General features: G+C 35.0%; 1 protein-coding gene across 2 annotated transcripts; it reads right to left on the bottom strand.

The window, feature by feature from the left end:
- Nucleotides 1-1,650: 1,650 nt before the first annotated feature.
- LOC142531864 (calmodulin-binding receptor-like cytoplasmic kinase 2) lies at nt 1,651-13,907 on the bottom strand. Of its 2 annotated transcripts, none has more exons than XM_075638136.1 (6): nt 13,551-13,907; nt 10,302-10,525; nt 10,015-10,081; nt 3,335-3,424; nt 2,929-3,230; nt 1,651-2,188 (listed from the first exon to the last, which is right to left on the bottom strand). In XM_075638136.1, the coding sequence occupies exons 1-6, from the start codon at nt 13,876-13,878 to the stop codon at nt 1,925-1,927; spliced, it is 1,275 nt and encodes a 424-aa protein (XP_075494251.1). In that variant the 5' UTR covers nt 13,879-13,907; the 3' UTR covers nt 1,651-1,924. The 2 variants fall into 2 exon arrangements, with proteins under 2 accessions (XP_075494251.1, XP_075494250.1); XM_075638135.1 differs by having other exon boundaries at nt 1,653-2,188; nt 10,015-10,183.
- Nucleotides 13,908-17,178: the final 3,271 nt, after the last annotated feature.

Here is a 17,178-nt window from a genome sequence, read left to right as displayed (position 1 = left end):
TAAATGTATGTATTTGTATAATTTTATGGTAATAATATGGTGTATATAATATTAGTCATGTTTAAATAATTATGTATATCATATCATATGATTATAATGGGGTGTCATAAGTTATTTTGTTTAAAAATCTTATAGATTTTTATACTTGTCGTATCCCTTACCGGGAGTGTGGGATGTCGTCTTAACATCCTCCCAGGATTTATAACAAGTTTTTGAAAAATTTATTTTTATTATTTCTAATAATAACATTATATTACATATTAAATATATACACAATAAATAAATAACAGTAAAATAAATATTATTACTTTTGTTACCTTTTTCTTCTGTTTGGAGTTTGGAAAAGTATTGAGGACTTTTAGAGCTTCGTGTTGATAACGTGTTGTGAAAAATTAAAAATTTATGGTAAAAAGTAAAAATCTCAAACTCTCAAAACACCAGCTGGAACTCTGTGATTCAGGAGTGATGTAAGCGAATCTTTCAGGCGATGTCGATTACGATTTCGTTGGGGTTCAGTGTATCGTGGCTTTTAAATCTTCAAAAGCTTCTTGGGTAAGGCCGGTCAAATCAGCTCTTCTGCCTGTGTATCCCATGCCCGGTGTCGTTGATCTGTCTGATGGGACCAAACTTTCCTTTCTTTATATAATATATTTCTATTTTCGCGTGCCCTGGCTTCTCTACGATATTCTACATTGGCTCAATAAAGACCTTCCAAACTAGATTATTCCACTGTGGAGTAGGAGGTTGTCACCGACAGAGCGCAATTACACCATAATTTACCAAACTACACACTTTATAATATTTTTCTCTCTACTCAATTGTGAATTTCTTCACAAATGGTGAGCCTATTTATAGAATTTCTTTACAAATAATCCAAAAATAAAATACATCATTACCTACATCATCACACACAAATTTCTAATTTTTACAACTCTTATTTTCAACATTCAAATATTTAACTATTACTTTTTCAACATTCAAATATATTATTTTCAACAATTATTATATTATAGATAATAATAATATTATTATTATTTTATTATTGATATTATTTTCGGGACGAGTTTGAAGATGGAGATAGTAATCCCATACCCGTCCCGAAGTACATCGGTGATTTTAAAAAATACCCGAACCCGAAACTAAACCAGAAAAAATCGGGGGTCTCATCTCCGTTTCGGATTTTCTCCGTGAGGCCCCAAACCATTGGGAAAAGTTGTCATCCCTACTTATATCATACAAATCTTCTCAAATTAGGTAAATATTATTTATTATATTCTTTTTTATGACTAGAGAACCTGCAGTCGATACTCTTCTTTATGATTTAAATAAACATCGAACTATGCAATAGCTTGCAAACCGTGTCCGTCAATTAAACCGCATTAGAAAAGCCGTGTGCGGAAAGCTCGCTCAAAAAAACTATTGGTAGATGAAATCGAATCGAACTAATGACTATTTGATCTCATGATCACGTATTTCATAACTCGAACATCTCAAGAGACTTATGCTCATATATTCTTAATTGTTAGATTGTGTGTGGCATATATTTTAAAAAAAAAATTCATAGATAATATATATCTACGTAAAATAAGTAATTTTAAAATAATTTTTTAATTAATTTGATTAAATACTTTTTATGTAATCAATTTTTAAATAATGTTCGTCTTTGTTTAATGTAATTTAACATCTGTGGTATAGCAAAAATTTGAATATCCTATCTGCACAACCCACACACATCAACCAAATCACCTTGACTTCGCGCAATAAATTCTTGGAAGCTATATTTTCTATTTATACGACCTCTGTCAAAGAAGTGGCATCGTTTTGTACTGTCTGAACCCGGTTGATCCCTCCATATTTCCGCCATGGATTTCGGAGAACATGCAGTTTTGTATGCAGAATATGTGCCTGGAGTCGCTTGCTTTGCTTACACTTCTCTGATGTAGTTACTCACCGGAGATTTAGACGGGAGTGTAGGGGCGTCGAAAACTGAAAATTCCCTGTAATCCTTCCGAACTTCCCAGAGAATCTCGGCACATTTCCTCATGGAAGGTCTATTGTGTCGGTGAGGAGCCAAACAACTGAATGCTAATTCAAGAATCTTTTCCAGAGCAAAGCTATTAGCAGGAGATCTTACAAGCCTTGGATCCAAAGTGAGTATTGCTTCTCCACAAGAAAACTTCCTCATGGCCTGCATGCATATGAAGCGTTATCAGAGCATTGAAAACGAATGTTACTACCTTCTGAAATAGCTTCAGAACACCTCTATTTTGTTAATGCAGTAGGGAAAGAATTTGGTCCACGGTTTAAGTTTTGTGCTTTGATATGGTTTCCTGAACTTCGGCTTGTCATAATGGTCTATCCAAAACCTGTAACTGTCTATCCCAAACCAAGTCGAAGCATTAGAGAGATCAATATCCAAAGATTTCACCAAGTGGGAAATTGTTACGTTTTGAGCCCACGTACGCACGAACGTAACTCACATTCTGATGAAAGATTTAAGACCCACACTGGCATGATTAAATTGTACTTGAACGATTGTTGTTCACAGATCATTCCACAATTGCTTATGATATAATATCGTAATCCCACAACCGTTCATGGTGGGAATTTGAAAATTTTACAAGCCCGCAAAAATAGATTTCTTTGGCTTGGATTAACCATTTAGCTTAACATCGGTAGATATGAAGTAGTTGATATTGGAGCCTCCCTTGCATTTCCCGTGATTAATGAGAGTACACTCGTCCAAATTTTAAGCACGATTAAATAGTATTCGACCAACTGTTACTTACCGGTGCTATGCAATCACTCGTGAACCAGTGGCTGTTTTACTTTTCCACGCAATATACGGCCAAGTTGGTTGTCATAGAAAACAACAACTATAGACCAAATGTATTCAACATTGGTGCGCAGTAGTGAGAAAGGTCATACCCATTTCGCAGTAATGCGCTCCTTCTGCACTCGCTTTGGTTCGATTGGACGCCTGCCCGTGACAAGCTCCACAAGCAACACGCCAAATGAATAAACATCACTCTTTTCTGTGAGTTGGTTGGTTTCCAGGTATTCAGGGTCTAAGTAGCCTGCAGTGCCTTTAACTTGGGTTGATATGTGAGTTGCTCCTGATTCTCCGTCAGCACGTAGTCTTGCAAAACCGAAGTCAGCCACTTTAGCTCGTAGGTTTTCGGTGAGGAGAATGTTGGAAGACTTTATGTCTCTGTGAATTATGGGGTGATCTGCACTCATTTTCCAGAAAACCAAAGATCTTTGTAAACTCAAAATAATCGGCATTTCCTTTGACGAATTAAACATATAAAAATGCTTCCCAAAATATTTACACATGTGTACAAGTGAAGATATGTTACCGCATGAGCCACATCAGTTGCAATCTCTAGCCGCATAGCAAAATCAACGCTGTCACCTTTGATGCCTGAATGCAAATCTGATGTTAGCACTAGTATATGCTAAAAATTACTAAGCGCTATGCATGCAGGGGTAAAATAAAAGGTATGTAAGATGATTGAAGGGGAGGTACCGACGATGCAAAACCTGGTAACCAGTAGTCTGGAGAGAAGAAAGTCTTGTTAGATCAATTTATTTATATAGGCTTTACATGTGAATAATTATGTATTATGGGTTGTCTATTAAATTAAGCCCAAAATAAAGTAATCAATTAATGTTTCGGGTTATTAAGCTTTAATGTATCTGATAGGTTGTAGGCCTTTAATGTGTAGAGGCATAAGTGTAATTTCTGTTTTTATGATGGGCTAAAACAAAAATATCAGAATATAATAATAAACATTATCTATAAATATGGGTCATGGTCCCCAGATCTCGTGTTATCACTTTCATTATTCTCTCCCCCATTAAGAAAATAGTTCTGAAGAGAAACTAAAGGATTCTCTCAAAGAAAGAGCGCGTAGATCTGGAAAATCAAGACACGTTCTAAAGAATTCAGGATTATGGCCTTCAGGTACGCTTCCGCTTAGATTTTCAGTCAAATTCTTAATGATTTAACATGATGGATTCTGCGGTTTATGTGTTTTTCCCAACAAGTGGTATCAGAGTCATTCATGTTTGAATCATTGAGATTTGTTTAAAGTTTTGGATATCATTTAGATCCAGATCTGAAAAAGAAAATTTTGTTTAAAAACTTTTCTATTATATCTTCAGATCTGAAAATATTTTGATATGGCTTCAGATCTGGAAAATATTTTGGTTTAGATCTGAAAATATTTTAATATGGCTTCAGATCTAAGAATATTTTGATATGACTTCAGATCTTGAAAATATTTTGGTTTAGATCTGAAATTTTTTTGATATGGCTTCAGATCTGGAAAATATTTTGGTTCAGTTTTGGTAAAAAGATTTGGTTGTAAATTTTAAAGATTTGGTATAAGATTTCGATTTTCTTTCAAGTTTTGTTCAACAAAATATTTCAGAGGAAAATCGAAAATTCGGTTTAATTTTTGTTTGTTGTTTTTTTTTTTTTGTTTTTTTAAAAAAAGGTACGGATTCGGCCGGGTCGTACGGACCCGGGTCGACCCGACCCATATGGATTCGGGTCAGGTCGTACGGAACCGGGTCGACCCGACCCGTACGGAATTTCCGAAAATTTTAAAAAAAAATTCTCGATTAAGGTTTATTCGGTGAAGGTTAAATATTCATTAATTCAAATAATGATAAGGTTATATGTATTTTTAAAATTGATTAATTGAAATAAAATGTCGCCAAAGTGACTTCTTTTATGGAAATTAATTTTATTTTGAAATACAAAAGGATTTTAGGTATATGTGATTTATATGAATATTGATCGGCCCAAAGGAAGGTTAATATTTAATATAATTACATATGCACTTGTGGTGGTAAAACATGTGATAGTTCAGTTTTTCATGTGAATAATAAATCGGCCCAAAGGAAGATTGTTATTTGACATGATATTTACTATCAGTGTTTGACTGCTGCACCAGGATATCACTTACAAGTTAATCTTTTGTCCAAAGATGAAACATTAATGGAGTGCACGATATTTTGTTTATGGGGTTTACATTATTTGAATTTATTGATTATTTTATTTGGATATTTGGTTGAGCATGTATGTTTTGTTTTTGTTCTCTGTTCAGATTTGACTCCTTCAAATATTCATTCCAACATAAATTCTATTTCTATGTTAAATGGCTCGAATTTTAAATCATGGCAAGGAGAATTTATTGATAGTTCTCGGAGTCATGGATTTAGACCTTGCGATAAAGATTGACTCTCCTCCCGCCATTACGGATAAGAGTACCTCTGATGAAAAGAGAGAGTTTGAAAGGTGGGAGAGATCGAATCGCATGTGTATGATGATCATGAAGAGGGACATTCCAAAAACAGTCAGGGGCACAATGTCTAGCGACATTGCTACGGCTAAGGCTTTCCTTCAAGACCTCGAAAAGAGGTTTGCTAAAAGTGAAAAGTCTGAAATTGGTACACTTTTGGCAAGCCTCGTTTCAATGAGGCACAGAGGTAAGGGTAACATCAGAGAGTACATTATGGAAATGTCTCATCTTGCTTCAAGGTTAAAAGCACTGAAGCTTGACTTCTCTGAGGACTTGCTAGTGCATCTAGTTTTGATATCTCTTCCTCCTCAATTTAACCAGTTCAAGGTGAGCTATAACTGTCAAAAAGAGACTTGGTCTCTGAATGAGCTCATCTCACATTGTGTCCAGGAAGAGGAAAGGTTGAAGCAAGACAAGACAGAAAGTGCTCATTATGCCTCTACCTCGAAGGTTAAAAGAAAGAAAAAGAAGGATAAAGTAGCTGCGAATACACAGCCTCCGAAGAAACAACAGAAGAATCCTAGTGATTCTCAAAGTTCTGGTTGCTTTTTTCTGTGTCAGTGATGGGCATATGAAGAAGCAGTGCAGTAATTATCACGCTTGGCGTGCTAAGAAAGGTATGTTTCTGAATATGGTTTGTTCTGAGGTTAATTTAACTTCAGTGCCTAGACACACGTGGTGGATAGATTCTGGTGCAACAACTCACATTAGTGTGTTTATGCAAGGTTGCCTGGATTGCCGAAAACCAAGTGATGCTGAAAGATTCATCTATGTTGGTGATGGCAACAAAGTTGAAGTTGAAGCAATAGGAAAATTTAGATTATTGTTAAAGACTAGAATATATTTGGATCTTTATGAAACATTTGGTGTACCGTCTTTTAGACGGAATTTGATTTCCATTTCTACATTAGACAAATTTGGTTGTTCTTGTTCTTTTGAAAATGAAATATTCAGTTTGTTTCTCGATTCAAAATTGGTTGGTTCTGGTTCTTTATTAGGATACGATAATCTTTATTCTTTGGATGTTATTGCTTCATTTAATGAATCCCTGCAAACAAGTAGAGGCACTAAAAGAAAATTAACCAGTGAGAATTCAGCTGCATTATGACACAAAAGACTGTGTCATATCTCTGAAAAGGGAATAAAGAGACTTGTGTCAAACGAAATTCTCAAACCTTTAGATTACACAAACTTTAATAATTGTGTTAATTGTATAAAGGGAAAACAAACAAACAAAAGGAGATTTGAAGCCAACAGGTGTTCAGGCGTCTTAGAACTTATACATACTGATATTTGTGGATCATTCCTTCGGCTTCTTAGAATGGTCAACAGTATTTTATAACGTTCACAGATGATTTTTCAAGATTAACTTCATTTATCTCATTCATGAAAAGGCACAGTCATTGGATGTGTTCAAAAACTATAAAGCTGAAGTTGAAAATCAACTTGGCTTAAAGATTAAAAGCGTTAGATCTGACCGTGGTGGTGAATACTATGGTAGATATGACGGTTCAGGTGAACAACGTCCAGGACCTTTTGCTAGATTCCTGGAGGAATGCGGTATCGTCCCACAGTACACTATGCCGGGTTCGCCCACTATGAATGGTGTTGTTGAAAGACAAAACAGAACGCTTAAGGATATGGTGAGGAGTATGATCAGTCATTCTACATTACTAGAATCACTCTGGGGAGAAGCACTAAAGACCGCAGCATATATCCTTAACAAGGGTTCCAACTAAGGCAGCGACCAAAACCCCTTATGAACTTTGGACGGGTAAAAAGCCCAGTCTTAAGCATCTGCACGTTTGAGGATGTCCATCTGAGGCAAGGCCTTACAAGCCTAATGAAAAGAACTGGACTCAAGGACGGTTAGTTGTTATTTTATTGGATACTCTGAAAGATCCAAGGGGGTACAAGTTTTATGATCCCACAAGTAAGTCGATTTTTGAGTAAGGAAATGCCCGATTCTTTGAGGATGTTGAGTTTGCGGGGGGAGATAAAGTAAGGAATATTGTCTTTGAAGAGGAATATGTAAATATTCCCACAGGTATCTTGGACATTGATCAGGATCACATTCCTCACTTTGACCAAGACACAATACAGGAAGACAATATTAGAGATCCTCCCATTCCAGATGAACAAACTCAGGCACCTCAAGAACCTATGCCATTAAGGAGATCCACTAGAGAGCGGATAAATGCAGTGCCAGATGATAACATTGTATTTCTTCAAGAACATGAGTTGGATATTGGATTGATGGAGGATGATCCTATTAACTTCCGTCAAGTCATGGAAAGTTCTAACTCTCAAAAGTGGAATGATGCCATGGATGAGGAGATAAAATCCATGAAGGACAATGACGTATCAGATCTTGTCACATTGCCTAAAGGTACGAAGCTCATTGGTTGTAAATGGATATTTAAAACCAAGAGGGATTCGAAAGGCAATGTGGAAAGATATAAGGCTCGTCTTGTCGCTAAAGGCTTTACACAGAAAGAAGGCATTGATTATAAAGAGACTTTCTCTCCGGTTTCTTCGAAAGACTCTTTAAGGATTATAATGGCTTTGGTGGTGCATTTCGATCTTGAGCTTCATCAGATGGATGTAAAGACTGTGTTTCTAAATGGTGACATTGATAAAAAGATTTATATGGTGCAGCCAGAAAATTTTGTGTCCAAAGACACAAATAATATGGTTTACAAATTAAAGAAATCCATTTATGGGTTCAAGCAAGCATCTCGACAATGGTATTTCAAATTTCATCAAGTGATTATCTCGTTTGGTTTTGAGATGAATTTGGTCGATGATTGTGTGTACCATAAGTTCAGTGGGAGTAAGCTTATTTCAAATTTTTGCATGAAACCAAGAGATTTCTAGCTAAGAATTTTGAGATGAAATATCTTGGTGATGCATCTTTTGTACTGGGTATTCAGATACATCGGGATCGTTCTCGGGGTATTCTTTGATTATCTCAGAAAGGCTATATTGAGAAAGTTCTCAAGCGATATAGGATGCAAGATTGTAAACCAACGGATACCACTGTGGCTAAGGGAGAATAATTTAGTTTCAAACAATGTCCGAAGAATGATTTTGAGGAAAAGGAAATGCAGAAGGCTCCCTATGCATCTGCAGTGGGGAGTCCTGATGTATGCTCAGGTTTGTACACGTCCAGATATTGCGTACGTGACAGGAATGTTGGGACGATATTTAAGTAATCCAGGAGTGGAACATTGGAAAGCAGTCAAAAGGGTTTTACGGTACTTACAGAGAACAAAAGATTACATGCTCACATATCGGAGGTTGGATCAGCTTGAGATCATTGGGTATACTAACTCCGATTTTGCTGGATGCCAAGATAGTATGAAATCTACGTCAGGATACATCTATCTTCTTGCTGGAGGTGCCATTTCCTGGAAGAATGCTAAACAGTCTCTTATAGCTTCTTCCACCATGGCAGCTGAGTTTGTAGCGTGTTATGAGGCATCCAATCATGGAATATGGCTGCAAAATTTTGTCATGGGACTGCGCATTGTTGATGGCATTGAAAAGGCCACTAAGATTACATTGTGACAATAAATCAGCAGTTATGTATTCCAATAACAACAGGAGCTCGACGAAGTCAAAACACATTGACATCAAGTTTCTGGTTGTTAAAGAAAGAATTCAGAGTGAAAAGTTGTCTATTGAGCATATCGGTACAAACTCCATAGTTGCGGATCCTCTTACTAGGGACTACCACCCAAACAGTTTTATGAGCACACTGCTAGTATGAGTGTTATGTCAATTAAGGAAATTCAGTTTTAGTGGGAGTTTGTTATTTTAAATGCTTTTCAGTTGTAGATATTTTCAGTTACAGTTATGTAAATTTATTTTCTGCATAAATAAATTTCAAGTTAAGTCACACTCTGATTATGATTTAAAGTTTGATCTCAATAAGGATAAAGGAAGGACCAGTTGGAAATAGGCATGTTACGGTCACATTGCATGAAATTTCCATGCTACACATCCACTTCATGATCCATGTCATTCAGTTGTGTTGGCATATGTGACCATTGATGGGTCTAGTTACCTTGAGTGTAGCGAAGACTGCTTTGATCCTATGTTGATGTGATTGATAGACCGGATTGGTTATAGATACATTTCGGAATGACAACAATTTTGAGCTCATAAGGTTATTTTCACAAACATAATTATAAAGTTGCACATATAGCCCAAGTGGGAGATTGTTGGATCAATTTATTTATATGGCTCATATGTGAATAATTATGTGTTGTGGGTTGTCTATTAAGTTAAGGCCAAAATAAAGTGATCAATTAATGTTTCGGGTTATTGGGCTTTAATGTATCTGATAGGTTGTGGGCCTTTAATGTGTAGAGGCATAAGTGTAATTTCTGTTTTTATGATGAGCTAAAACAGAAATATCATAAGATAATAATAAACATTATCTATAAATATGGATCATGGTCCCCAGATCTCGCGTTATCACTTTCACTATTCTCTCCCCCATTAAGAAAATAGTTCTGAAGAGAAACTAAAGGATTCTCTCAAAGAAAGAGCGCGTAGATCTGGAAGATCAAGACACGTTCTAAGGAATTCAGGATTATGGCTTCAGGTACGCTTCCGCTTAAGTTTTCAGTCAAATTCTTAATGATTTAACATGATGGATTCTGCGGTTTAAGGGTAGTTTCCCAACAAGTCTTACCGTCCAAATGCTCTCTAAGATTTCCATTTGGGACATACTCCGCAATAAGGATCCTTTCATCTCCATGCTGTAAAAACCCATACAATTTCACAAGATTCAGATGCTCCACTTGTGCTAGGGTTTCAACTTCATTTTGAAATTCAGTTCCTAAATGCTTATCATACACAATCTGTGGAAAGGAAATAAAATTAGAAAACACTAGTAAAAAGAGAGACAAAGGTTACATATTCATTCTCTGGTTATTTTGAATGGAAAAATAAATTGAAGAGACGAGCAGATATTATAACCTTCTTAGCACGTTTAACTGCAACCAAAGTTCCATCTGCAAGTTGACCTTTATACACTGTCCCAAAACCACCTTGTCCAATCTTTAAGGCAAGCGAAAAATTTTTGGTGGCCTTGTTAATAACTTCCATGGTGAATATGACACTTCCATGTTCTCTTGAGTAAGTTGAATCAATGGAAGAACCATAGATACTCCGTCTCCTGTCACTGCCAGAACTCGAAGCACCTGATACAGCAAAAAATTATCAACCATGCTTCATTCACCTCCCCTCGCGTTCAATTGCATTAAATGAAGCATATATTAACTTCAAATTAATAGTCTCCTTGATATGGCATACTATTTGCAAAGTTCCCAAGGATTCAAGAAAATGGATCTGATGCACTTCACGTTCCACTCAAAAGCCCTGGCATAGGCATGTGACTTCGTTGCTGAGAGGATGAAATCAGACAACAATACAACATTTTACTTGTGTAAACTTGTCGTTGTGAATGAATCGGTTCGATTGTATCTATTTAGTTAGTATGTGAGGCTGGCATCCGCAGTGTCTAGCTGACATGCACATGGCAATGGAAGGGTAGATGTATGAATAACATATTGCATGGAAAATATGGAGAATCATAAATTTGTGGCTTTTGTTATGTGGTATGACATAATAACATATTGCATGTGCAATATTCGTATCGGTCATGTCCTAGGGTATTCGTGGCTTTAAGGAGTGCACATGCAATAAGGAGTGCACATGCAATATGCAATATTCGTATCGGTCATGTCCATGGAGAATCATAATAACATATTGCATGGAAAATATGGAGAATCCGCAGTGTGATCTGATAAGTTACTAGCGCAAGGAGTCTCTGGCCAGAGCAAGAAATATGCTTTAGGGAAATGTGTTTTTCTAGTTATACATACCATACCACTATAAGTACTCAAAAATAAATCACATCGTTATCAAATTCATATGCAACTCTCGATATACCAATGGTTGCATATTCGATCAGGATATATGTGTTGAAAGGATCGTATTCTACACTAACCTTGACTTCAAGTTCTTGCGGGCACTATTAGCGATACCTAGGGGATCATGGGGTGATTCTACTAGATGCTCTTACTATGTTCCGACAGGTGCAATCAGAAATGATCAGTTTTGACATTCTTGATCAAAGATTTGATGAAAAGAATTGGGCTAATTAGGGTAAGCCCGAATAAAAATAAATATTATTCTGAATCACATATGTGAACTAACGGCTAGCTGTATCCCTGAACCATTGATGGTCAAAACAAGTATCGAACTCTCTGTTCCCATTGAGAAAGTCAAAATTCAAAGAGTTGAATTTTATAGTTTGATACAGATCAAACATGATTTTTATAAATGAGTTTATAAGTTAATTCCATAAGATGGAAGAAACGGAAGTTAGCTTAATTGCTAATTGAGGAAGGAGAATGGAACTGTCTATTTTGGTGAAAGAGTTCACTAAACTAACAGCTGTCTAATGTGATAAGTGAAAACTTTGATCTTTGAAATTTTCAATTTTCATTATATGAACAAGACTTGTATACTTGACACATCAGCGTTGTCGAATCGTCGATCAGGATTATAATGAGTTCAAAATCATTTATTTGGTGAATTTCGAATTTACTGATTATATGATGGTACTAATAGTGTAAACTACTAATATGTATAAATTCTCATAAAATATTCTACATGGTCTAAAATTAATTAACTAATGAGTTAATTATATAAATTAAATAATGATTATTTAATTTAATTAATATGTCTATACATGTATTAAATGTACATTATCAAAAGTTGATAAATACATTATATATTAATAATATGAGAATTTTATTATAATGGAATTAAAGAATCCCGGTGAGACAAGGATTATGAATCCTGATAGGAGAGAGATTTCTGATGGGATCCGGAATCGCACTCTATAAATATACCGAGGTAAATGACGTAAGAGAATTTTTGCACACAATATAAGCACACAAAAGTTCGCAAATCTCTTCTCCCCTTGCAATAAACCTCTCTGCCATCTCCAATAAATTGGTGAAATTTTCGGCCAAGCCCCGTGCTGCTACACCGACTTCGGATTTTGGAAATTTGGACAATCCAGTTTCAACATACAAATCGTTTGGCTTCTCTATTGCGATCCAAGCGAGGAACACAATCTCTGATCATATAACGGATTTCACGATCAAGATGAGGAAGATCCGTTCGTAGGGATATTCAAGAAGGGTCATCTCCGCTAACCTCAGATTGGTTTGGTGTCCAATGTTATATACGCGATTAGATAAAAACTAAATACCATATAGATGGTTTATTCCATACGACACCCAAGTACGGTTTCGAAATTCGAAACAAAATTTTAAAACTTCAGCAACACATTAGTTACGAGAAAACGGTACCACGACATTTTCCACATTCTTTTTACGTCAGCGTCTTCGTGCAATTAGGCACCAAATTTCGAAGACGAAAAAAAAAGTGAACAAAAAAGAGTTATGAGAGCCTTCAAAGAGGTTTGGAATTAGAATATAAACTTTCCTCGATTTTTCAAATATCTAAAACGGATGTCACCCAGTTAAAACATATTGCATCAACTATGTCCCTAAAATAAAAGTGATGAATTATCATACAACTTCGCCACCGTTTTCCTCACCTAGAAAGAAAATTATTCCAAAAGTAAACCATCAATTAAACAAAAAGTAGGTTTCTTATGAGACGATCTCACGAATCTTTATATGTGAGATGGGTAAACTCTATTGATATTCACCATGAAAAGTAATACTCTTAGCATAAAAAGTAATATTTTTTCATAGATGACCCAAATAAGATATATGTCTCACAAAATACGACCCGTGAGACCGTCTAACACAAGTTTTTGCCTTAAACAAAATAAAAAATTTTGTAAACCACAATTTTATAGCTCAAAGCATATCAAGCAGAGAATACATGTACTCACACTTTGCAGGGGAGTAATAACTGGGATTGGGCAGTTGCTCTTATTCGAAATCTTCAAATTTTATGCATAGTATTTTCTTTTTTCCTGAAATAATTATGAATAATATTTTCAAAAATCTAAGTTTTGGCCTAAAAGTATATCAAATGATACCTCGATCCGCATGGTGTTTCTAAGCTATCTAAATATTCAATGATCACCAAATCAAATTTCGGAAAACATAACAAAAAATAAAGTCAAGTCTCGATCTGAAAATTATCGTAAAAATCGATCAATGATCGTGTCTGTACCAGAAGATTCAGAAAACACGTTGCTGGAGCTTTTCGACGGAGCAGGAGGAGTGAAGCATCCAAACAGGGCATTGGCGATCGAATGTGCGGCGCTCCGGGCGGAGGAGCGGTGGCTATTAGTTGAATGATCGTCGGTAGAGTAGCTTGAGGAGCGAGCAAGCTTCGCCGGTTTGTTTGAGGCGGCGCTCCTCCGTCCACCATCTGGAAGAGGACTTCTCATGGCCGCCGACAAATCATGTACGAAGGCGGGGACCCTCGAAATGTATAATTCCAACTTGCTTTGATTTATTTCGTCGAACTGTCCAGGATGCTGGCTTCTAACATTCATGCGTGCTGATTGGTTAACTAGACAAGTAGATCCTAGCAACGTAACATGTCTGAAATCCATTCCTTTCGATCTACGTCTCAAATTATTTATTTTGTTCAATATTATTAATATTTTATTAATAAAAAATTAACATATATTTCGAGTCTTTTCGAGTATTTATTTTCAAATATTAATTGAAATAGTTCGTTAACATAATCAAATTTTTCGAGTCTAACTCGAAATAAAACTTGAATTAGTACTGCCTTTGTTGTTCCTTTTCTTGTTATCGATCTGATTGATTGATTTTGTGAATTATCGTAATTAAATCAAATATTAACGATACATAATAGTTAAAACCTAGAGTCCTAGGTGAGATGAAAAATTATTAAAATATATTTAATGATGTTTTTTTATTGATGAAAATTAAATGGAGTAGTTGCATAATCGGAAAAGGAGAGATTTTTACGAAGAAGAAATGAGAAGTTTTTGCAATTAGAAATTACATAATATTCCTTCCTACACGTAGTTAATTTAAGCACTTGATACTTTAAATTATTCGATCAATCACATTGCTAGACTTTTCGCCCCCTTGTTATGTAGTCACGTCTATTCCTTGCATTTCTCATACACGGGGCAATTTAAAATCTTATAGAAGTATTTTTTTTTACAAAAACAAAAACAAAATTGATCCGTCTCCATTTTCAAAATATTGAGATTTTAATTAAATAAAGATTGCCATCTCACAAATTATATATATATATATATATATATATATATATAATAATAATAATATAATATTATTGTAAATTATATACTATATATATAATTAAAATTTTAAAATTAATTAGATCGAAAATATAAGAAGGCAAATGGTCGCATACGTTTGTTATATATATAAATTTGTTGTGAAAAAGTAAAAATTTATGATAAAAAGTAAAAATTTCAAACTCTCAAAATTTACCAAACAACACACTTTATAATATTTTTCTCTCTACTCAATTGTGAATTTCTTCACAAATGGTGAGCCTATTTATAGAATTTCTTTACAAATAATCCAAAAAATAAATTCATCATTACATACATCATCACACATTAATTTTCAATATTCAACACCTAATTTTCAACATTCAAATATTCAATACACACATTTTAAATATTAATTTTTAACACTCCCCCTTGTGATGATGATCATAATGATTGTCTTTATTACGTGTTTTTATACTGCCTCGTTAAAAACCTTACTAGGAAAAACCCATTAGGATAAAAACCATAGTAAGGGAAAAAGAGTGCGGTCACGTAAACTCCCTCTCATGTTGACACGAACAATTCTTCACAAATTTCGTAGATTGCGCATCCCAATATTATATATGTACTTTCTAAATATCGTTGTAGGAAGTGCCTTTGTGAAGAGATCTGATGAGTTTTCACTTGATTGAATGTGACGAACATCAATACATTTATTCTTCTCAAGCTCCTTGGTGAATGCAAAGAACTTAGGAGGAATATGTTTAGTTTTGTCACTTTTTATGTATCCTTCTTTCATTTGAGCAACACATGCAGCATTATCTTCATATAGTATCACAGGCTTCTCGTCGAATGATAATCCGCATGAGATTTGGATATGTTGGGTCATGGATTTTAACCACAGACATTCACGGCTTGCTTCATGTAGTGCAATAAACTCGGCATGATTTGATGAAGTTGTTACGAGCGTTTGTTTCTGTGAACGCCAAGAAATTGCAGTGCCTCCACGAGTAAATACATATCCAGTTTGAGAACGTACATTGTGTGGATCAGATAAGTATCCAGCATCAGCATAACCAATTATACTTGGATTAGCATCTTTTGAATACAAAAGTCTCAAGTCTGTTGTTCCTCGTAGATAACGGAATATATGTTTAATTCCGTTCCAGTGTCTCTTTGTTGGATATGTGCTAAATCTTGCCAATAAATTTACGGCAAAAGATATATCAGGCCTTATAAAATTTGTAAGATACATAAGGGCACCGATAGCGCTTAGATATGGTACTTCTGGACCAAGAATATCTTCATCATCTTCACATGGACGGAATGGATCCTTTTCTATGTTTAATGATCTAACAACCATTGGAGTACTTAAAGGATTTGATTTATCCATATTAAAACGTTTAAGGATCTTTTCTGTATAATTTGTCTGGTGAACAAATATTCTACATTCTTTTTGTTCAATTTGTAAACCCAGACAATACTTGGTTTTTCCAAGATCCTTCATTTCAAATTCTTCCTTCAAGTATGACACAACTTCTTGAATTTCCTTATTCGTTCCAATGATGTTTAAATCATCAACATATACAGCAATAATTAAGCATCCGGATATTGTTTTCTCAATAAAAACACAAGGGCATATTGAATTATTTACATATCCCTTTTTCATCAAGTGATCACTTAGCCGATTATACCACATTCTACCGGATTGTTTTAACCCATATAATGATTTTTGTAATTTCACAGAATAACATTCTCTGGGTTTTGAACTTTGTGCTTCAGACATCTTAAATCCTTCAGGGATTTTCATATATATATTACTATCAAGTGATCCATATAAGTAAGCTGTAACAACATCCATAAGACGCATTTCTAAATTTTCAGATACTGCCAAGCTAATCAAATACCAGGAACGTAATTGCATCCATCACGGGAGAATATGTTTCTTCATAATCAATTCCAGGCCTTTGAGAAAAATATTGTGCAACAAGTCGAGCTTTATATATTTATATTTCATTTTTCTCATTTCGCTTTCGAATAAAAACACATTTGTATCCAACAGGTTTTACACCTTCAGGTGTAAGGACTATAGGTCCAAAAACATTACGTTTATTTAGCGAATCCAATTCGACCTGGATGGCTTCTTTTCATTTTATCCAATCCTGCCGATTTTTACATTCACCAAAAGATTTTGGTTCATGATCTTCATTATCATTTATGATGTCGATTGCCACATTATAAGAAAATATATCATCAATTTCTTCTATATCTTTCTGGTTCCAAATTTTTCCAGTATTAATGTAATTGATAGATATTTCACGATTCTCGTCAGTTTGTGTTTCTGACAGAACATTTTCATCATCTTGTGTTTCTTCAGGAACATCATTCTCTATTTTGTGATTATCATGTGTTTCTTCAGGAACATCATTTTCTCTTTTGTGATCATCGTGTTTCTCTATGAATTTTCTTTTTAGAGGATTTTTATCCTTGGAACCGACTGGCCTTCCACGCTTCAGGTGTTTAATGACATCATGAGTATCTTCAATTTATTTCATCGGAATTTCAATTCGAGCAGGG

This window comes from Primulina tabacum, chromosome 17, assembly GCF_025594145.1.
Source record: "Primulina tabacum isolate GXHZ01 chromosome 17, ASM2559414v2, whole genome shotgun sequence".
In the NCBI taxonomy this organism is placed as follows: Eukaryota; Viridiplantae; Streptophyta; class Magnoliopsida; order Lamiales; family Gesneriaceae; genus Primulina; species Primulina tabacum.
This window is presented reverse-complemented; position numbering and strand designations above follow the sequence as displayed.